Source organism: Drosophila hydei, unplaced genomic scaffold (assembly GCF_003285905.1).
Source record: "Drosophila hydei strain 15085-1641.00,03,60 unplaced genomic scaffold, DhydRS2 tig00000136-arrow-arrow-pilon, whole genome shotgun sequence".
NCBI classification, from domain to species: domain Eukaryota; kingdom Metazoa; phylum Arthropoda; class Insecta; order Diptera; family Drosophilidae; genus Drosophila; species Drosophila hydei.
This window is the reverse complement of record NW_022045673.1, coordinates 38,855-57,697: the sequence shown is the minus strand read 5'-3', so window position 1 is coordinate 57,697 and position 18,843 is coordinate 38,855. Positions and strand designations below refer to the sequence as shown.

General features: G+C 38.0%; 12 protein-coding genes and 3 pseudogenes across 12 annotated transcripts; 6 read left to right on the top strand and 9 right to left on the bottom strand.

Moving 5' to 3' along the window:
* Positions 1 to 623: 623 nt before the first annotated feature.
* On the bottom strand, positions 624 to 1,034 carry LOC115482901 (annotated as a pseudogene).
* Positions 1,035 to 2,880: 1,846 nt separating this feature from the next.
* Positions 2,881 to 3,333, top strand: LOC115482904 (annotated as a pseudogene).
* Positions 3,334 to 3,711: 378 nt separating this feature from the next.
* LOC115482898 lies at positions 3,712 to 4,600 on the bottom strand (annotated as a pseudogene).
* A 1,136-nt stretch (positions 4,601 to 5,736) lies between these two features.
* On the bottom strand, positions 5,737 to 6,276 carry LOC115482900 (histone H3). The gene has a single exon (XM_030223148.1). It carries the CDS (start codon positions 6,204 to 6,206, stop codon positions 5,796 to 5,798), a length of 411 nt encoding a protein of 136 aa, XP_030079008.1. The 5' UTR covers positions 6,207 to 6,276; the 3' UTR covers positions 5,737 to 5,795.
* A 190-nt stretch (positions 6,277 to 6,466) lies between these two features.
* LOC115482905 (histone H4) lies at positions 6,467 to 6,888 on the top strand. Its single transcript, XM_030223151.1, has one exon. It carries the CDS (start codon positions 6,522 to 6,524, stop codon positions 6,831 to 6,833), a length of 312 nt encoding a protein of 103 aa, XP_030079011.1. The 5' UTR covers positions 6,467 to 6,521; the 3' UTR covers positions 6,834 to 6,888.
* A 506-nt stretch (positions 6,889 to 7,394) lies between these two features.
* LOC115482902 (histone H2A) lies at positions 7,395 to 7,856 on the bottom strand. The gene has a single exon (XM_030223149.1). The coding sequence runs from the start codon at positions 7,815 to 7,817 to the stop codon at positions 7,443 to 7,445; it is 375 nt and encodes a 124-aa protein (XP_030079009.1). The 5' UTR covers positions 7,818 to 7,856; the 3' UTR covers positions 7,395 to 7,442.
* Positions 7,857 to 8,022: 166 nt separating this feature from the next.
* On the top strand, positions 8,023 to 8,487 carry LOC115482903 (histone H2B). Its single transcript, XM_030223150.1, has one exon. The coding sequence runs from the start codon at positions 8,065 to 8,067 to the stop codon at positions 8,434 to 8,436; it is 372 nt and encodes a 123-aa protein (XP_030079010.1). The 5' UTR covers positions 8,023 to 8,064; the 3' UTR covers positions 8,437 to 8,487.
* Positions 8,488 to 8,917: 430 nt separating this feature from the next.
* On the bottom strand, positions 8,918 to 9,744 carry LOC115482899 (histone H1-like). The gene has a single exon (XM_030223147.1). It carries the CDS (start codon positions 9,684 to 9,686, stop codon positions 8,943 to 8,945), a length of 744 nt encoding a protein of 247 aa, XP_030079007.1. The 5' UTR covers positions 9,687 to 9,744; the 3' UTR covers positions 8,918 to 8,942.
* A 1,140-nt stretch (positions 9,745 to 10,884) lies between these two features.
* Positions 10,885 to 16,489, bottom strand: LOC115482897. The gene is made up of 4 exons (XM_030223146.1): positions 16,011 to 16,489; positions 14,178 to 14,729; positions 12,667 to 12,873; positions 10,885 to 11,371 (listed from the first exon to the last, which is right to left on the bottom strand). Exons 1-4 carry the CDS (start codon positions 16,417 to 16,419, stop codon positions 10,944 to 10,946), a joined length of 1,596 nt encoding a protein of 531 aa, XP_030079006.1. The 5' UTR covers positions 16,420 to 16,489; the 3' UTR covers positions 10,885 to 10,943.
* On the top strand, positions 11,615 to 12,036 carry LOC115482891 (histone H4). Its single transcript, XM_030223140.1, has one exon. It carries the CDS (start codon positions 11,670 to 11,672, stop codon positions 11,979 to 11,981), a length of 312 nt encoding a protein of 103 aa, XP_030079000.1. The 5' UTR covers positions 11,615 to 11,669; the 3' UTR covers positions 11,982 to 12,036.
* Positions 12,560 to 13,021, bottom strand: LOC115482888 (histone H2A). Its single transcript, XM_030223137.1, has one exon. It carries the CDS (start codon positions 12,980 to 12,982, stop codon positions 12,608 to 12,610), a length of 375 nt encoding a protein of 124 aa, XP_030078997.1. The 5' UTR covers positions 12,983 to 13,021; the 3' UTR covers positions 12,560 to 12,607.
* Positions 13,922 to 14,809, bottom strand: LOC115482886 (histone H1). Its single transcript, XM_030223135.1, has one exon. The coding sequence runs from the start codon at positions 14,749 to 14,751 to the stop codon at positions 14,002 to 14,004; it is 750 nt and encodes a 249-aa protein (XP_030078995.1). The 5' UTR covers positions 14,752 to 14,809; the 3' UTR covers positions 13,922 to 14,001.
* Positions 16,490 to 16,679: 190 nt separating the features above from the next.
* On the top strand, positions 16,680 to 17,101 carry LOC115482892 (histone H4). Its single transcript, XM_030223141.1, has one exon. The coding sequence runs from the start codon at positions 16,735 to 16,737 to the stop codon at positions 17,044 to 17,046; it is 312 nt and encodes a 103-aa protein (XP_030079001.1). The 5' UTR covers positions 16,680 to 16,734; the 3' UTR covers positions 17,047 to 17,101.
* A 523-nt stretch (positions 17,102 to 17,624) lies between these two features.
* LOC115482889 (histone H2A) lies at positions 17,625 to 18,086 on the bottom strand. The gene has a single exon (XM_030223138.1). It carries the CDS (start codon positions 18,045 to 18,047, stop codon positions 17,673 to 17,675), a length of 375 nt encoding a protein of 124 aa, XP_030078998.1. The 5' UTR covers positions 18,048 to 18,086; the 3' UTR covers positions 17,625 to 17,672.
* A 166-nt stretch (positions 18,087 to 18,252) lies between these two features.
* Positions 18,253 to 18,717, top strand: LOC115482890 (histone H2B). The gene has a single exon (XM_030223139.1). It carries the CDS (start codon positions 18,295 to 18,297, stop codon positions 18,664 to 18,666), a length of 372 nt encoding a protein of 123 aa, XP_030078999.1. The 5' UTR covers positions 18,253 to 18,294; the 3' UTR covers positions 18,667 to 18,717.
* The last annotated feature ends 126 nt before the right edge of the window (positions 18,718 to 18,843 follow it).

The following is an 18,843-nucleotide window of genomic DNA, read 5'->3' as shown; positions in this document are numbered from 1 at the left end:
TAACAATAAATATATGTTAATAAAGATAAATATTAGAAGAAAAATGTTTTATTTCTCTTTACTTGCATCAAACATATAGTCATTTCATATCGTAATATTATATATATAATGCGATATACACTTCTCCCTCACCAAGAAATACAGTGATAAAATATTTTTTCATCTAAGCCACTTTATTTTTATTAAGAAGAATGCTAAATGTTTAAAAACTAATATAGTTTTATATCTTCAATAGGAAGTGCTTATAAAAATAAAAGGAAAATCTCAGAAAAGAAATATATTATCTTAAGTTACATCAAACGTATCACACATTAACGATAGTACTTTCACATTCGATATTCGCTTTAAAAATACACATTTTTTTATTAAGCAGAAACGTTTCCCTTAACAAAAATATATTGAGATCCTTACTCAATTACTTGACTAGGACTAGGACTAGTTAGTGACATTTGCTCTAACCTACATTTTATTATGTAAATATAAACCATATACTCGTTTCCTTTATTTTTATATCACTCAAATTCAAAATGATTGTCGTTTAAACGAAAATAGAATCTCTTGTTATAAATATTGTGGTCCTGAAAAGGACCGATTTGTATATGTACAAGGCAGAGAGAAAAATTTTAAGCGCGCTCGCCGCGAATACGTCTGGCCAGTTGAATGTCCTTGGGCATGATTGTGACACGCTTAGCATGGATGGCACACAAGTTTGTATCTTCGAATAGGCCAACAAATAGGCTTCGCTAGCTTCCTGGAGTGCCATCACAGCTGAGCTCTGGAACGAAGGTCAGTCTTGAAGTCTTGAGCGATTTCACGCACTAGACGCTGGAACGGCAACTTGCGAATAAGCAATTCAGTGCTCTTCTGGTAGCGACGAATTTCACGCAGAGCAACAGTGCCAGGGCGATAGCGATGAGGTTTCTTGACACCAACCGCCAGTCTGGTGCACTTTTACGTGCTGCCTTAGTGGCCAACTGCTTGCGAGGAGCCTTGCCTCCAGTTGATTTGCGAGCGGTCTGCTTTGTACGAGCCATTTTTTCCTCTCTTTCACAATTCATTACTTTACAACTGTCACTGTTAAAAACACAATAATCGAGATGCTCGCTTACGCATCGCTTATATAGAAAACTGGTGGTGAGTTAGAAAGAGATAACATATTCGTTACTACATGTTAAAATGCTATGCGCTCTACTCTACAAGTTGAGAGGGTAGTGTGTGAGAGGGATGCCAAGCATTTGTGTGCTCCCTCGTGTTTTTCGGGGTTTCTCGGTATAAATAGAAGTGGATGTAACGATGCAGACATTAGTTTGTTTCTGACATTCGTGAAAGTGTTCATTAAAAAGGTAAAAGTGAAAATGACTGGTCGTTGGTAAAGGTGGCAAAAGGCTTGGGTAAAGGAGGTGCAAAGCGTCATCGCAAAGTGTTGCGTGATAATATCCAGGGTATCACGAAGCCAGCTATCCGTCGTTTAGCTCGTCGTGGTGGCGTGAAGCGAATCTCTGGACTTATCTATGAAGAAACTCGTGGCGTTCTTAAGGTCTTTTTGGAAAATGTTATTCGTGATGCTGTCACATACACCGAACACGCCAAGAGGAAGACAGTCACAGCCATGGATGTTGTCTATTGCGCTGAAAAGGCAAGGTCGCACACTGTACGCTTTGGGCGGTTAGGAAAGAAGAAAGTATAAAAAGCAACTTACACACTCGCACCAATCGGTCCTTTTCAGGACCACCAACATGTTTTCCCTAAAAGAGCTTGAAAATATAAAATTCAATATACATTTTTCGCAAACCAAATCGGTATTGGGCATATATTTAGCTGATGTTCAGTATTGGCTACGAAATGATCAAGAAATTGAATTAATTCCGTCTAGTTAAAACCATTTGGTTTCGACATTTATGAAAAATTTGAAGCTATCAAAAAGAAGTGCATATTTCATATTCGATGTTACAGAAATCTTAGCTAAGCTGTGGTGAAAACTCGCGTGTATTTCAAGGGTACATTGCCAAATTTATAGTTTACATATCAGCAATATTAGCAATATTTCAGCTCAACATATTTGAAAACCTTTGGAATATGGAACAGAAACAGTAAATGACTAAATGAATGGCGATGACTGTACTTTTCTCAGCGTCTACCATCTGTAAATTTTCCCTTTATTTATTCTTATTATATACATATTATTTAGAATGTTTACGTATGAAAAAAGTCATCTCTTTTGTATAAATTGGTCGTCCTGAAAAGGACGTTTGGTTTCGATTTGCGTAAATTCGTTATTAGTAATTTAAGCCTTCTTTTCGGTCTTCTTGGGCAACAAAACTGCTTGGATGTTAGGCAAAACACACCGCCCTGGGCAATAGTGACGCCTGAAAGCAGTTTATTCAACTCCTCATCGTTGCGGATGGCCAATTGCAGATGGCGAGGGATAATTCTAGTTTTCTTGTTATCGCGGGCTGCAATTACCAGCCAACTCCAAAACTTCAGCGGCCAAGTATTCCATAACAGCCGCCAAGTACACTGGAGCACACCGGCACCAACACGCTCGGCATAGTTGCCTTTGCGAAGAAGACGGTGAATACGACCAACGGGGAACTGAAGGCCAGCGCGGTTCGAACGCGACTTTGCCTTTCCCTTAACTTTTCCACCTTTACCACGGCCAGACATTTCTTAAATTCTTTTTTTTTTCACTTTAACACTGCACAAACAAGTATCGAATGCCCAGCCCTCTCAACAATATGACAACTTATACTTTTTTTCACTACCTACTTTTCAGGTAAACGAGGGTGAGTTGTGCTGTTCGCAAACATGAAAACGTTGTACAAAAAAAACCTATAAATGTTAAGCAATTTGTGTGCTTCTGTCAAACATTTGTGGAGTGAGTTAAAGTGAACTTGAGTGAATAATAACAATCATGCCGCCTAAGACAAGTGGAAAGGCAGCCAAAAAGGCTGGCAAAGCCCAGAAGAATATTACCAAGAATGATAAGAAGAAGAAGCGTAAGAGGAAGGAAAGCTACGCCATCTACATTTACAAAGTGCTAAAGCAGGTCCATCCTGACACTGGAATCTCGTCAAAGGCCATGAGCATCATGAATAGCTTTGTGAACGACATTTTTGAGCGTATTGCTGCTGAAGCCTCTCGTTTGGCCCACTACAACAAACGTTCTACGATTACCAGTCGGGAATCCAAACTGCAGTCCGTCTTCTGTTGCCCGGAGAGTTGGCCAAGCACGCTGTCAGTGAAGGAACAAAGGCAGTTACCAAGTACACTAGCTCCAAGTAAATCTTAGCTTGATGTATGCAGAACACCCAAAAGCAAAAGGCCCTTTTCAGGGCCACAAATCTTTTTTCAAAGAATATGAAATATTTCCATGCTAACAAAATTTCTGATTCTGATTCTGAATAAATTACCTTTAATTCTTATTGTATAAAACTTACTGAAGCAAATATATTTGCTTGCTATTCAAGAAAAACTATAAAATTATCGTTACTCCACAAATATCCCACTACAATTTCCTACGTTTTTATTATGATGAAGTTGGACACGTAAAAACTATTTGACGAAAACAGAAATTAACATCGAATATATTTCAAATATTGCTGCTGACTAAATAGGATCCGTTTCTTTTTATATTACTTTTAACAGCAACAAGAAAGATACAGGTAGAAAAATATTTTTTTTTCTCTTGGATATATAAAATTGTAGTCCTGAAAAGGACTTTGTTTAATAGCAAATTTCATAGTTTTGAAATTTGTTCATACTCTGTCTGAAGAGTATATTTCGATGTGAAATTACTTCTTTGTTGCAGACGCAGTTTTTGCCTTTGGCTTCTTGGCAGCAGCTTTTTTTGGCGACGCAGCCGCGACAACCTTCTTAGGCTTAGCACTGGTGGTCTTAGGTTTGGGAGTTTTTGGCTTTGCTGCGCTTGACTTTGCCTTTGCTGTTGTGGGCTTGGCTTTAATAGTACCAACTTTCTTTGCATCTTTGGCCTTCGCTTTTTCAGCTTTCTTCTTGTCAACACTCTTTTTGGTCACCACAGCCTTCGACAACTTCTTATCAGCGACACCCTTTGGTTTCTTGGTAGCAGATATAGTTTTCTTTTTAGCTGCTGCTTGCCGACGAAGTTACCTTCTTGGATTTCTTCTCTACAGAGGACACCTTAGGCTTAGGCTCCTTTTTGGAAGATGCAGACAACTTAAACGAACCAGATGCACCCTTGCCCTTTGTTTGAATCAACTTTCCATTCGCAACTGAATTCTTCAGGTACTTCTTAATGAATGGGGCTAGTTTTTGGGCATCGCACTTGTAAGTGGCACTGATATATTTCTTTATAGCCAAAAGGGATGAGCCACCACGTTCCTTTAAATTTTGTATCGATGCATCCACCATCTGCTGAGTTGGTGGGTGTGTTGGAGGAGCCGTTGTTTTCTTTGCCTTCGATGCGGATGCGGATGCTGGCTTTTTAGCAGCTACCTTCTTCTCAGCTGAGGCTGTTTGGGGAGTCACGGGAGACGCAGATACTGCAACAACGGAATCAGACATTTTTATTCAGCACTTCTTTACTTCTTCACTATAAAAACAAATGCAACGTTTTTGTTTAATCGAAATTTGCCAGCTGCGGCATGGCATTTTGGTCACCCGTTTCAGTGAGAATCGAGGAGGAAGGCTACGCGAGAATGTTTTTGCTATTGAACGTTCGTTACACAGAAGTTTACAATTACCATTTTATTGATTTATCTTTTTGAACAATTTATACATGGAATTTAAACTAAATAGTTAATTGAACATATTCCAAAATGTTTGAAAAATTGAAAAAATAAGTTCTCAGTTTGTTAAATATGATTTAACGATTTTTAATTGCCATCTAAAGTTTGACATTGTATGATAGCAAAATAAGATATCTTGGAAAAATCGCATTTTTAATTAAATAATAATGAAAATGTTAACAAATTATGTTGACAGATAATAATTCATTAATTTTTTTGTCAAATTCAACTATTAATATGAACATTCCTTATATCTTTCTCTTTTAAATGCGATTTTAACTAACCCATTTGGTGTTGAAAGCAGACTTGCATTCGAGGCAACGCAATACAAAAATGGTTTGTAAAAATAAAATCTTCTCCTTAACAATAAATATATGTTAATAAAGATAATATTAGAAGAAAAATGTTTTATTTTCGTTACTTGCATCAAACATATAGTCATTTCATATCGTAATATTATATATATAATTCGATATACACTTCTCCTTCACCAAGAAATACAGTGATAAAATATTTTTTCATGTAAGCCACTTTATTTTATTAAGAAGAATGCTAAAATGTTTAAAAACTAATATAGTTTTATCTTCAATAGGAAGTGCTTATAAAAATAAAAGGAAAATCTCAGAAAAGAAATATATTATCTTAAGTTACATCAAACGTATCACACATTAACGATACGTTCACATTCGATATTCGCTTTAAAAATACACATTTTTTTATTAAGCAAGAAACGTTTCCCTTTAACAAAAATATATTGAGATCCTTACTCAATTACTTGACTAGGACTAGGACTAGTTAGTGAAAATAAACGCGTGTACCTTCAATTATAAAACACATTTGCTCTAACCTACATTTTATTATGTAAATATAAACCTATATACTCGTTTCCTTTATTTTTATATCAACTCAAATTCAAAATGATTGTCGTTTAAACGAAAATAGGAATCTCCTTGTTATAAATATTGTGGTCCTGAAAAGGACCGATTTGTTGGGTGCGATTTGTATATGTACAAGGCAGAGAGAAGAAATTTAAGCGCGCTCGCCGCGAATACGTCTGGCCAGTTGAATGTCCTTGGGCATGATTGTGACACGCTTAGCATGGATGGCACACAAGTTTGTATCTTCGAATAGGCCAACCAAATAGGCTTCGCTAGCTTCCTGGAGTGCCATCACAGCTGAGCTCTGGAAACGAAGGTCAGTCTTGAAGTCTTGAGCGATTTCACGCACTAGACGCTGGAACGGCAACTTGCGAATAAGCAATTCAGTGCTCTTCTGGTAGCGACGAATTTCACGCAGAGCAACAGTGCCAGGGCGATAGCGATGAGGTTTCTTGACACCGCCAGTAGCTGGTGCACTTTTACGTGCTGCCTTAGTGGCCAACTGCTTGCGAGGAGCCTTGCCTCCAGTTGATTTGCGAGCGGTCTGCTTTGTACGAGCCATTTTTTTCTCTCTTTCACAATTCTTACTTTACACTGTCACTGTTAAAAACACAATAATCGAGATGCTCGCTTACGCATCGCTTATATAGAAAACTGGTGGTGAGTTAGAAAGAGATAGACATATTCGTTACTCATGTTAAATGCTATGCGCTCTACTCTACAAGTTGAGAGGGTAGTGTGTGAGAGGGATGCAAGCATTTGTGTGCTCCCTCGTGTTTTCGGGTTTCTCGGTATAAATAGAAGTGGATGTAACGATGCAGACATTAGTTTGTTTCTGACATTCGTGAAGTGTTCATTAAAAAGTAAAAAGTGAAAAATGACTGGTCGTGGTAAAGGTGGCAAAGGCTTGGGTAAAGGAGGTGCAAAGCGTCATCGCAAAGTGTTGCGTGATAATATCCAGGGTATCACGAAGCCAGCTATCCGTCGTTTAGCTCGTCGTGGTGGCGTGAAGCGAATCTCTGGACTTATCTATGAAGAAACTCGTGGCGTTCTTAAGGTCTTTTTGGAAAATGTTATTCGTGATGCTGTCACATACACCGAACACGCCAAGAGGAAGACAGTCACAGCCATGGATGTTGTCTATGCGCTGAAAAGGCAAGGTCGCACACTGTACGGCTTTGGCGGTTAGGAAAGAAGAAAGTATAAAAAGCAACTTACACTCGCACCAATCGGTCCTTTTCAGGACCACCAACATGTTTCCCTAAAAGAGCTTGAAAATATAAAATTCAATATACATTTTTCGCAAACCAAATCGGTATTGGGCATATATTTAGCTGATGTTCAGTATTGGCTACGAAATGATCAAGAAATTGAATTAATTCCGTCTAGTTAAACCATTTGGTTTCGACATTTATGAAAAATTTGAAGCTATCAAAAAGAAGTGCATATTTCATATTCGATGTTACAGAAATCTTAGCTAAGCTGTGGTGAAAACTCGCGTGTATTTCAAGGGTACATTGCCAAATTTATAGTTTACATATCAGCAATATTAGCAATATTTCAGCTCAACATATTTGAAACCTTTGGAATATGGAACAGAAACACTAAATGACTAAATGAATGGCGATGACTGTACTTTTCTCAGCGTCTACCATCTGTAAATTTTCCCTTTATTTATTCTTATTATATACATATTATTTAGAATGTTTACGTATGAAAAAAGTCATCTCTTTTGTATAAATTGGTCGTCCTGAAAAGGACGTTTGGTTTCGATTTGCGTAAATTCGTTATTAGTAATTTAAGCCTTCTTTTCGGTCTTCTTGGGCAACAAAACTGCTTGGATGTTAGGCAACACACCGCCCTGGGCAATAGTGACGCCTGAAAGCAGTTTATTCAACTCCTCATCGTTGCGGATGGCCAATTGCAGATGGCGAGGGATAATTCTAGTTTTCTTGTTATCGCGGGCTGCATTACCAGCCAACTCCAAAACTTCAGCGGCCAAGTATTCCATAACAGCCGCCAAGTACACTGGAGCACCGGCACCAACACGCTCGGCATAGTTGCCTTTGCGAAGAAGACGGTGAATACGACCAACGGGGAACTGAAGGCCAGCGCGGTTCGAACGCGACTTTGCCTTTCCCTTAACTTTTCCACCTTTACCACGGCCAGACATTTCTTAAATTCTTTTTTTTTTCACTTTAACACTGCACAAACAAGTATCGAATGCCCAGCCCTCTCAACAATATGACAACTTATACTTTTTTCACTACCTACTTTTTCAGGTAAACGAGGGTGAGTTGTGCTGTTCGCAAACATGAAAACGTTGTACAAAAAAAACCTATAAATGTTAAGCAATTTGTGTGCTTCTGTCAAACATTTGTGAAGTGAGTTAAAGTGAACTTGAGTGAATAATAACAATCATGCCGCCTAAGACAAGTGGAAAGGCAGCCAAAAAGGCTGGCAAAGCCCAGAAGAATATTACCAAGAATGATAAGAAGAAGAAGCGTAAGAGGAAGGAAAGCTACGCCATCTACATTTACAAAGTGCTAAAGCAGGTCCATCCTGACACTGGAATCTCGTCAAAGGCCATGAGCATCATGAATAGCTTTGTGAACGACATTTTTGAGCGTATTGCTGCTGAAGCCTCTCGTTTGGCCCACTACAACAAACGTTCTACGATTACCAGTCGGGAAATCCAAACTGCAGTCCGTCTTCTGTTGCCCGGAGAGTTGGCCAAGCACGCTGTCAGTGAAGGAACAAAGGCAGTTACCAAGTACACTAGCTCCAAGTAAATCTTAGCTTGATGTATGCAGAACACCCAAAAGCAAAAGGCCCTTTTCAGGGCCACAAATCTTTTTTCAAAGAATATGAAATATTTCCATGCTAACAAAATTTCTGATTCTGATTCTGAATAGATTACCTTTAATTCTTATTGTATAAAACTTACTGAAGCAAATATATTTGCTTGCTATTCAAGAAAAACTATAAAATTATCGTTACTCCACAAATATCCCACTACAATTTCCTACGTTTTTATTATGATAAAGTTGGACACGTAAAAACTATTTGACGAAAACAGAAATTAACATCGAATATATTTCAAATATTGCTGCTGACTAAATAGGATCCGTTTCTTTTTATATTACTTTTAACAGCAACAAGAAAGATACAGGTAGAAAAATATTTTTTCTCTTGGATATATAAAATTGTAGTCCTGAAAAGGACTTTGTTTAATAGCAAATTTCATAGTTTTGAAATTTATTCATACTCTGTCTGAAGAGTATATTTCGATGTGAAATTACTTCTTTGTTGCAGACGCAGTTTTTGCCTTTGGCTTCTTGGCAGCAGCTTTTTTTGGCGACGCAGCCGCGACAACCTTCTTAGGCTTAGCACTGGTGGTCTTAGGTTTGGGAGTTTTTGGCTTTGCTGCGCTTGACTTTGCCTTTGCTGTTGTGGGCTTGGCTTTAATAGTACCAACTTTCTTTGCATCTTTGGCCTTCGCTTTTTCAGCTTTCTTCTTGTCAACACTCTTTTTGGTCACCACAGCCTTCGACAACTTCTTATCAGCGACACCCTTTGGTTTCTTGGTAGCAGATATAGTTTTCTTTTTAGCTGCTGCTGCCGACGAAGTTACCTTCTTGGATTTCTTCTCTACAGAGGACACCTTAGGCTTAGGCTCCTTTTTGGAAGATGCAGACAACTTAAACGAACCAGATGCACCCTTGCCCTTTGTTTGAATCAACTTTCCATTCGCAACTGAATTCTTCAGGTACTTCTTAATGAATGGGGCTAGTTTTTGGGCATCGCACTTGTAAGTGGCACTGATATATTTCTTTATAGCCAAAAGGGATGAGCCACCACGTTCCTTTAAATTTTGTATCGATGCGTCCACCATCTGCTGAGTTGGTGGGTGTGTTGGAGGAGCCGTTGTTTTCTTTGCCTTCGATGCGGATGCTGGCTTTTTAGCAGCTACCTTCTTCTCAGCTGAGGCTGTTTGGGGAGTCACGGGAGACGCAGATACTGCAACAACGGAATCAGACATTTTTATTCAGCACTTCTTTACTTCTTCACTATAAAAACAAATGCAACGTTTTTGTTTAATCGAAATTTGCCAGCTGCGGCATGGCATTTTGGTCACCCGTTTCAGTGAGAATCGAGGAGGAAGGCTACGCGAGAATGTTTTTGCTATTGAACGTTCGTTACACAGAAGTTTACAATTACCATTTTATTGATTTGTCTTTTTAAACAGTTTATACATGGAATTTAAACTAAATAGTTTGTTGAACATATTCCAAAATGTTTGAAAAATTGAAAAAATAAGTTTTCAGTTTGTTAAATATGATTTAACGATTTTTAATTGCCATCTAAAGTTTGACTTTGTATGATAGCAAAATAAGATATCTTGGAAAAATCGCATTTTTAATTAAATAATAATGAAAATGTTAACAAATTATGTTGACAGATAATAATTCATTAATTTTTTTGTTAAATTCAACTATTAATATGAACATTCCTTATATCTTTATCTTTTAAATGCGATTTTAACTAACCCATTTGGTGTTGAAAGCAGACTTGCATTCGAGGCAACGCAATACAAAAATGGTTTGTAAAAATAAAATCTTCTCCTTAACAATAAATATATGTTAATAAAGATAATATTAGAAGAAAAATGTTTTATTTTCTTTACTTGCATCAAACATATAGTCATTTCATATCGTAATATTATATATATAATGCGATATACACTTCTCCCTCACCAAGAAATACAGTGATAAAATATTTTTTCATCTAAGCCACTTTATTTTATTAAGAAGAATGCTAAAATGTTTAAAAACTAATATAGTTTTATCTTCAATAGGAAGTGCTTATAAAAATAAAAGGAAAATCTCAGAAAAGAAATATATTATCTTAAGTTACATCAAACGTATCACACATTAACGATAGATACGTTCACATTCGATATTCGCTTTAAAAATACACATTTTTTTATTAAGCAAGAAACGTTTCCCTTTAACAAAAATATATTGAGATCCTTGCTCAATTACTTGACTAGGACTAGGACTAGTTAGTGAAAATAAACGCGTGTACCTTCAATTATAAAACACATTTGCTCTAACCTACATTTTATTATGTAAATATAAACCTATATACTCGTTTCCTTTATTTTTATATCAACTCAAATTCAAAATGATTGTCGTTTAAACGAAAATAGGAATCTCCTTGTTATAAATATTGTGGTCCTGAAAAGGACCGATTTGTTGGGTGCGATTTGTATATGTACAAGGCAGAGAGAAGAAATTTAAGCGCGCTCGCCGCGAATACGTCTGGCCAGTTGAATGTCCTTGGGCATGATTGTGACACGCTTAGCATGGATGGCACACAAGTTTGTATCTTCGAATAGGCCAACCAAATAGGCTTCGCTAGCTTCCTGGAGTGCCATCACAGCTGAGCTCTGGAAACGAAGGTCAGTCTTGAAGTCTTGAGCGATTTCACGCACTAGACGCTGGAACGGCAACTTGCGAATAAGCAATTCAGTGCTCTTCTGGTAGCGACGAATTTCACGCAGAGCAACAGTGCCAGGGCGATAGCGATGAGGTTTCTTGACACCGCCAGTAGCTGGTGCACTTTTACGTGCTGCCTTAGTGGCCAACTGCTTGCGAGGAGCCTTGCCTCCAGTTGATTTGCGAGCGGTCTGCTTTGTACGAGCCATTTTTTTCTCTCTTTCACAATTCTTACTTTACACTGTCACTGTTAAAAACACAATAATCGAGATGCTCGCTTACGCATCGCTTATATAGAAAACTGGTGGTGAGTTAGAAAGAGATAGACATATTCGTTACTCATGTTAAATGCTATGCGCTCTACTCTACAAGTTGAGAGGGTAGTGTGTGAGAGGGATGCAAGCATTTGTGTGCTCCCTCGTGTTTTCGGGTTTCTCGGTATAAATAGAAGTGGATGTAACGATGCAGACATTAGTTTGTTTCTGACATTCGTGAAGTGTTCATTAAAAAGTAAAAAGTGAAAAATGACTGGTCGTGGTAAAGGTGGCAAAGGCTTGGGTAAAGGAGGTGCAAAGCGTCATCGCAAAGTGTTGCGTGATAATATCCAGGGTATCACGAAGCCAGCTATCCGTCGTTTAGCTCGTCGTGGTGGCGTGAAGCGAATCTCTGGACTTATCTATGAAGAAACTCGTGGCGTTCTTAAGGTCTTTTTGGAAAATGTTATTCGTGATGCTGTCACATACACCGAACACGCCAAGAGGAAGACAGTCACAGCCATGGATGTTGTCTATGCGCTGAAAAGGCAAGGTCGCACACTGTACGGCTTTGGCGGTTAGGAAAGAAGAAAGTATAAAAAGCAACTTACACTCGCACCAATCGGTCCTTTTCAGGACCACCATCATGTTTCCCTAAAAGAGCTTGAAAATATAAAATTCAATATACATTTTTCGCAAACCAAATCGGTATTGGGCATATATTTAGCTGATGTTCAGTATTGGCTACGAAATGATCGAGAAATTGAATTAATTCCGTCTAGTTAAACCATTTGGTTTCGACATTTATGAAAAATTTGAAGCTATCAAAAAGAAGTATTGTGCATATTTCATATTCGAATAAGAATTCGATGTTACAGAAATCTTAGCTAAGCTGCGGTGAAAACTCGCGTGTATTTCAAGGGTACATTGCCAAATTTATAGTTTACATATCAGCAATATTAGCAATATTTCAGCTCAACATATTTGAAACCTTTGGAATATGGAACAGAAACACTAAATGACTAAATGAATGGCGATGACTGTACTTTTCTCAGCGTCTACCATCTGTAAATTTTCCCTTTATTTATTCTTATTATATACATATTATTTAGAATGTTTACGTATGAAAAAAGTCATCTCTTTTGTATAAATTGGTCGTCCTGAAAAGGACGTTTGGTTTCGATTTGCGTAAATTCGTTATTAGTAATTTAAGCCTTCTTTTCGGTCTTCTTGGGCAACAAAACTGCTTGGATGTTAGGCAACACACCGCCCTGGGCAATAGTGACGCCTGAAAGCAGTTTATTCAACTCCTCATCGTTGCGGATGGCCAATTGCAGATGGCGAGGGATAATTCTGGTTTTCTTGTTATCGCGGGCTGCATTACCAGCCAACTCCAAAACTTCAGCGGCCAAGTATTCCATAACAGCCGCCAAGTACACTGGAGCACCGGCACCAACACGCTCGGCATAGTTGCCTTTGCGAAGAAGACGGTGAATACGACCAACGGGGAACTGAAGGCCAGCGCGGTTCGAACGCGACTTTGCCTTTCCCTTAACTTTTCCACCTTTACCACGGCCAGACATTTCTTAAATTCTTTTTTTTTTCACTTTAACACTGCACAAACAAGTATCGAATGCCCAGCCCTCTCAACAATATGACAACTTATACTTTTTTCACTACCTACTTTTTCAGGTAAACGAGGGTGAGTTGTGCTGTTCGCAAACATGAAAACGTTGTACAAAAAAAACCTATAAATGTTAAGCAATTTGTGTGCTTCTGTCAAACATTTGTGAAGTGAGTTAAAGTGAACTTGAGTGAATAATAACAATCATGCCGCCTAAGACAAGTGGAAAGGCAGCCAAAAAGGCTGGCAAAGCCCAGAAGAATATTACCAAGAATGATAAGAAGAAGAAGCGTAAGAGGAAGGAAAGCTACGCCATCTACATTTACAAAGTGCTAAAGCAGGTCCATCCTGACACTGGAATCTCGTCAAAGGCCATGAGCATCATGAATAGCTTTGTGAACGACATTTTTGAGCGTACGCTGTCAGTGAAGGAACAAAGGCAGTTACCAAGTACACTAGCTCCAAGTAAATCTTAGCTTGATGTATGCAGAACACCCAAAAGCAAAAGGCCCTTTTCAGGGCCACAAATCTTTTTTCAAAGAATATGAAATATTTCCATGCTAACAAAATTTCTGATTCTGATTCTGAATAGATTACCTTTAATTCTTATTGTATAAAACTTACTGAAGCAAATATATTTGCTTGCTATTCAAGAAAAACTATAAAATTATCGTTACTCCACAAATATCCCACTACAATTTCCTACGTTTTTATTATGATAAAGTTGGACACGTAAAAACTATTTGACGAAAACAGAAATTAACATCGAATATATTTCAAATATTGCTGCTGACTAAATAGGATCCGTTTCTTTTTATATTACTTTTAACAGCAACAAGAAAGATACAGGTAGAAAAATATTTTTTTTTCTCTTGGATATATAAAATTGTAGTCCTGAAAAGGACTTTGTTTAATAGCAAATTTCATAGTTTTGAAATTTGTTCATACTCTGTCTGAAGAGTATATTTCGATGTGAAATTACTTCTTTGTTGCAGACGCAGTTTTTGCCTTTGGCTTCTTGGCAGCAGCTTTTTTTGGCGACGCAGCCGCGACAACCTTCTTAGGCTTAGCACTGGTGGTCTTAGGTTTGGGAGTTTTTGGCTTTGCTGCGCTTGACTTTGCCTTTGCTGTTGTGGGCTTGGCTTTAATAGTACCAACTTTCTTTGCATCTTTGGCCTTCGCTTTTTCAGCTTTCTTCTTGTCAACACTCTTTTTGGTCACCACAGCCTTCGACAACTTCTTATCAGCGACACCCTTTGGTTTCTTGGTAGCAGATATAGTTTTCTTTTTAGCTGCTGCTGCCGACGAAGTTACCTTCTTGGATTTCTTCTCTACAGAGGACACCTTAGGCTTAGGCTCCTTTTTGGAAGATGCAGACAACTTAAACGAACCAGATGCACCCTTGCCCTTTGTTTGAATCAACTTTCCATTCGCAACTGAATTCTTCAGGTACTTCTTAATGAATGGGGCTAGTTTTTGGGCATCGCACTTGTAAGTGGCACTGATATATTTCTTTATAGCCAAAAGGGATGAGCCACCACGTTCCTTTAAATTTTGTATCGATGCGTCCACCATCTGCTGAGTTGGTGGGTGTGTTGGAGGAGCCGTTGTTTTCTTTGCCTTCGATGCGGATGCGGATGCTGGCTTTTTAGCAGCTACCTTCTTCTCAGCTGAGGCTGTTTGGGGAGTCACGGGAGACGCAGATACTGCAACAACGGAATCAGACATTTTTATTCAGCACTTCTTTACTTCTTCACTATAAAAACAAATGCAACGTTTTTGTTTAATCGAAATTTGCCAGCTGCGGCATGGCATTTTGGTCACCCGTTTCAGTGAGAATCGAGGAGGAAGGCTACGCGAGAATGTTTTTGGTATTGAACGTTCGTTACACAGAAGTTTACAATTACCATTTTATTGATTTGTCTTTTTAAACAGTTTATACATGGAATTTAAACTAAATAGTTTATTGAACATATTCCAAAATGTTTGAAAAATTGAAAAAATAAGTTTTCAGTTTGTTAAATATGATTTAACGATTTTTAATTGCCATCTAAAGTTTGACTTTGTATGATAGCAAAATAAGATATCTTGGAAAAATCGCATTTTTAATTAAATAATAATGAAAATGTTAACAAATTATGTTGACAGATAATAATTCATTAATTTTTTTGTTAAATTCAACTATTAATATGAACATTCCTTATATCTTTATCTTTTAAATGCGATTTTAACTAACCCATTTGGTGTTGAAAGCAGACTTGCATTCGAGGCAACGCAATACAAAAATGGTTTGTAAAAATAAAATCTTCTCCTTAACAATAAATATATGTTAATAAAGATAATATTAGAAGAAAAATGTTTTATTTTCTTTACTTGCATCAAACATATAGTCATTTCATATCGTAATATTATATATATAATGCGATATACACTTCTCCCTCACCAAGAAATACAGTGATAAAATATTTTTTCATCTAAGCCACTTTATTTTATTAAGAAGAATGCTAAAATGTTTAAAAACTAATATAGTTTGATCTTCAATAGGAAGTGCTTATAAAAATAAAAGGAAAATCTCAGAAAAGAAATATATTATCTTAAGTTACATCAAACGTATCACACATTAACGATAGATACGTTCACATTCGATATTCGCTTTAAAAATACACATTTTTTTGTTAAGCAAGAAACGTTTCCCTTTAACAAAAATATATTGAGATCCTTACTCAATTACTTGACTAGGACTAGGACTAGTTAGTGAAAATAAACGCGTGTACCTTCAATTATAAAACACATTTGCTCTAACCTACATTTTATTATGTAAATATAAACCTATATACTCGTTTCCTTTATTTTTATATCAACTCAAATTCAAAATGATTGTCGTTTAAACGAAAATAGGAATCTCCTTGTTATAAATATTGTGGTCCTGAAAAGGACCGATTTGTTGGGTGCGATTTGTATATGTACAAGGCAGAGAGAAGAAATTTAAGCGCGCTCGCCGCGAATACGTCTGGCCAGTTGAATGTCCTTGGGCATGATTGTGACACGCTTAGCATGGATGGCACACAAGTTTGTATCTTCGAATAGGCCAACCAAATAGGCTTCGCTAGCTTCCTGGAGTGCCATCACAGCTGAGCTCTGGAAACGAAGGTCAGTCTTGAAGTCTTGAGCGATTTCACGCACTAGACGCTGGAACGGCAACTTGCGAATAAGCAATTCAGTGCTCTTCTGGTAGCGACGAATTTCACGCAGAGCAACAGTGCCAGGGCGATAGCGATGAGGTTTCTTGACACCGCCAGTAGCTGGTGCACTTTTACGTGCTGCCTTAGTGGCCAACTGCTTGCGAGGAGCCTTGCCTCCAGTTGATTTGCGAGCGGTCTGCTTTGTACGAGCCATTTTTTTCTCTCTTTCACAATTCTTACTTTACACTGTCACTGTTAAAAACACAATAATCGAGATGCTCGCTTACGCATCGCTTATATAGAAAACTGGTGGTGAGTTAGAAAGAGATAGACATATTCGTTACTCATGTTAAATGCTATGCGCTCTACTCTACAAGTTGAGAGGGTAGTGTGTGAGAGGGATGCAAGCATTTGTGTGCTCCCTCGTGTTTTCGGGTTTCTCGGTATAAATAGAAGTGGATGTAACGATGCAGACATTAGTTTGTTTCTGACATTCGTGAAGTGTTCATTAAAAAGTAAAAAGTGAAAAATGACTGGTCGTGGTAAAGGTGGCAAAGGCTTGGGTAAAGGAGGTGCAAAGCGTCATCGCAAAGTGTTGCGTGATAATATCCAGGGTATCACGAAGCCAGCTATCCGTCGTTTAGCTCGTCGTGGTGGCGTGAAGCGAATCTCTGGACTTATCTATGAAGAAACTCGTGGCGTTCTTAAGGTCTTTTTGGAAAATGTTATTCGTGATGCTGTCACATACACCGAACACGCCAAGAGGAAGACAGTCACAGCCATGGATGTTGTCTATGCGCTGAAAAGGCAAGGTCGCACACTGTACGGCTTTGGCGGTTAGGAAAGAAGAAAGTATAAAAAGCAACTTACACTCGCACCAATCGGTCCTTTTCAGGACCACCAACATGTTTCCCTAAAAGAGCTTGAAAATATAAAATTCAATATACATTTTTCGCAAACCAAATCGGTATTGGGCATATATTTAGCTGATGTTCAGTATTGGCTACGAAATGATCGAGAAATTTAATTAATTCCGTCTAGTTAAACCATTTGGTTTCGACATTTATGAAAAATTTGAAGCTATCAAAAAGAAGTATTGTGCATATTTCATATTCGAATAAGAATTCGATGTTACAGAAATCTTAGCTAAGCTGCGGTGAAAACTCGCGTGTATTTCAAGGGTACATTGCCAAATTTATAGTTTACATATCAGCAATATTAGCAATATTTCAGCTCAACATATTTGAAACCTTTGGAATATGGAACAGAAACACTAAATGACTAAATGAATGGCGATGACTGTACTTTTCTCAGCGTCTACCATCTGTAAATTTTCCCTTTATTTATTCTTATTATATACATATTATTTAGAATGTTTACGTATGAAAAAAGTCATCTCTTTTGTATAAATTGGTCGTCCTGAAAAGGACGTTTGGTTTCGATTTGCGTAAATTCGTTATTAGTAATTTAAGCCTTCTTTTCGGTCTTCTTGGGCAACAAAACTGCTTGGATGTTAGGCAACACACCGCCCTGGGCAATAGTGACGCCTGAAAGCAGTTTATTCAACTCCTCATCGTTGCGGATGGCCAATTGCAGATGGCGAGGGATAATTCTGGTTTTCTTGTTATCGCGGGCTGCATTACCAGCCAACTCCAAAACTTCAGCGGCCAAGTATTCCATAACAGCCGCCAAGTACACTGGAGCACCGGCACCAACACGCTCGGCATAGTTGCCTTTGCGAAGAAGACGGTGAATACGACCAACGGGGAACTGAAGGCCAGCGCGGTTCGAACGCGACTTTGCCTTTCCCTTAACTTTTCCACCTTTACCACGGCCAGACATTTCTTAAATTCTTTTTTTTTTCACTTTAACACTGCACAAACAAGTATCGAATGCCCAGCCCTCTCAACAATATGACAACTTATACTTTTTTCACTACCTACTTTTTCAGGTAAACGAGGGTGAGTTGTGCTGTTCGCAAACATGAAAACGTTGTACAAAAAAAACCTATAAATGTTAAGCAATTTGTGTGCTTCTGTCAAACATTTGTGAAGTGAGTTAAAGTGAACTTGAGTGAATAATAACAATCATGCCGCCTAAGACAAGTGGAAAGGCAGCCAAAAAGGCTGGCAAAGCCCAGAAGAATATTACCAAGAATGATAAGAAGAAGAAGCGTAAGAGGAAGGAAAGCTACGCCATCTACATTTACAAAGTGCTAAAGCAGGTCCATCCTGACACTGGAATCTCGTCAAAGGCCATGAGCATCATGAATAGCTTTGTGAACGACATTTTTGAGCGTATTGCTGCTGAAGCCTCTCGTTTGGCCCACTACAACAAACGTTCTACGATTACCAGTCGGGAAATCCAAACTGCAGTCCGTCTTCTGTTGCCCGGAGAGTTGGCCAAGCACGCTGTCAGTGAAGGAACAAAGGCAGTTACCAAGTACACTAGCTCCAAGTAAATCTTAGCTTGATGTATGCAGAACACCCAAAAGCAAAAGGCCCTTTTCAGGGCCACAAATCTTTTTTCAAAGAATATGAAATATTTCCATGCTAACAAAATTTCTGATTCTGATTCTGAATAGATTACCTTTAATTCTTATTGTATAAAACTTACTGAAGCAAATATATTTGCTTGC

Coding starts and splice junctions, on each gene's coding strand:
- LOC115482905 (XM_030223151.1), top strand. CDS start 6,522: ATGACTGGTCGTGGTAAAGGTGGCAAAGGCTTGGGTAAAGGAGGTGCA.
- LOC115482886 (XM_030223135.1), bottom strand. CDS start 14,751: ATGTCTGATTCCGTTGTTGCAGTATCTGCGTCTCCCGTGACTCCCCAA.
- LOC115482902 (XM_030223149.1), bottom strand. CDS start 7,817: ATGTCTGGCCGTGGTAAAGGTGGAAAAGTTAAGGGAAAGGCAAAGTCG.
- LOC115482900 (XM_030223148.1), bottom strand. CDS start 6,206: ATGGCTCGTACAAAGCAGACCGCTCGCAAATCAACTGGAGGCAAGGCT.
- LOC115482903 (XM_030223150.1), top strand. CDS start 8,065: ATGCCGCCTAAGACAAGTGGAAAGGCAGCCAAAAAGGCTGGCAAAGCC.
- LOC115482899 (XM_030223147.1), bottom strand. CDS start 9,686: ATGTCTGATTCCGTTGTTGCAGTATCTGCGTCTCCCGTGACTCCCCAA.
- LOC115482890 (XM_030223139.1), top strand. CDS start 18,295: ATGCCGCCTAAGACAAGTGGAAAGGCAGCCAAAAAGGCTGGCAAAGCC.
- LOC115482892 (XM_030223141.1), top strand. CDS start 16,735: ATGACTGGTCGTGGTAAAGGTGGCAAAGGCTTGGGTAAAGGAGGTGCA.
- LOC115482888 (XM_030223137.1), bottom strand. CDS start 12,982: ATGTCTGGCCGTGGTAAAGGTGGAAAAGTTAAGGGAAAGGCAAAGTCG.
- LOC115482891 (XM_030223140.1), top strand. CDS start 11,670: ATGACTGGTCGTGGTAAAGGTGGCAAAGGCTTGGGTAAAGGAGGTGCA.
- LOC115482889 (XM_030223138.1), bottom strand. CDS start 18,047: ATGTCTGGCCGTGGTAAAGGTGGAAAAGTTAAGGGAAAGGCAAAGTCG.
- LOC115482897 (XM_030223146.1), bottom strand. CDS start 16,419: ATGGCTCGTACAAAGCAGACCGCTCGCAAATCAACTGGAGGCAAGGCT. Junction 14,730..16,010: donor TATTCGCGGCGAGCGCGCTT/AAATTTCTTCTC, acceptor CCGTTGTTGCAG/TATCTGCGTCTCCCGTGACT. Junction 12,874..14,177: donor CAAAGATGCAAAGAAAGTTG/GTACTATTAAAG, acceptor TTCTTCGCAAAG/GCAACTATGCCGAGCGTGTT.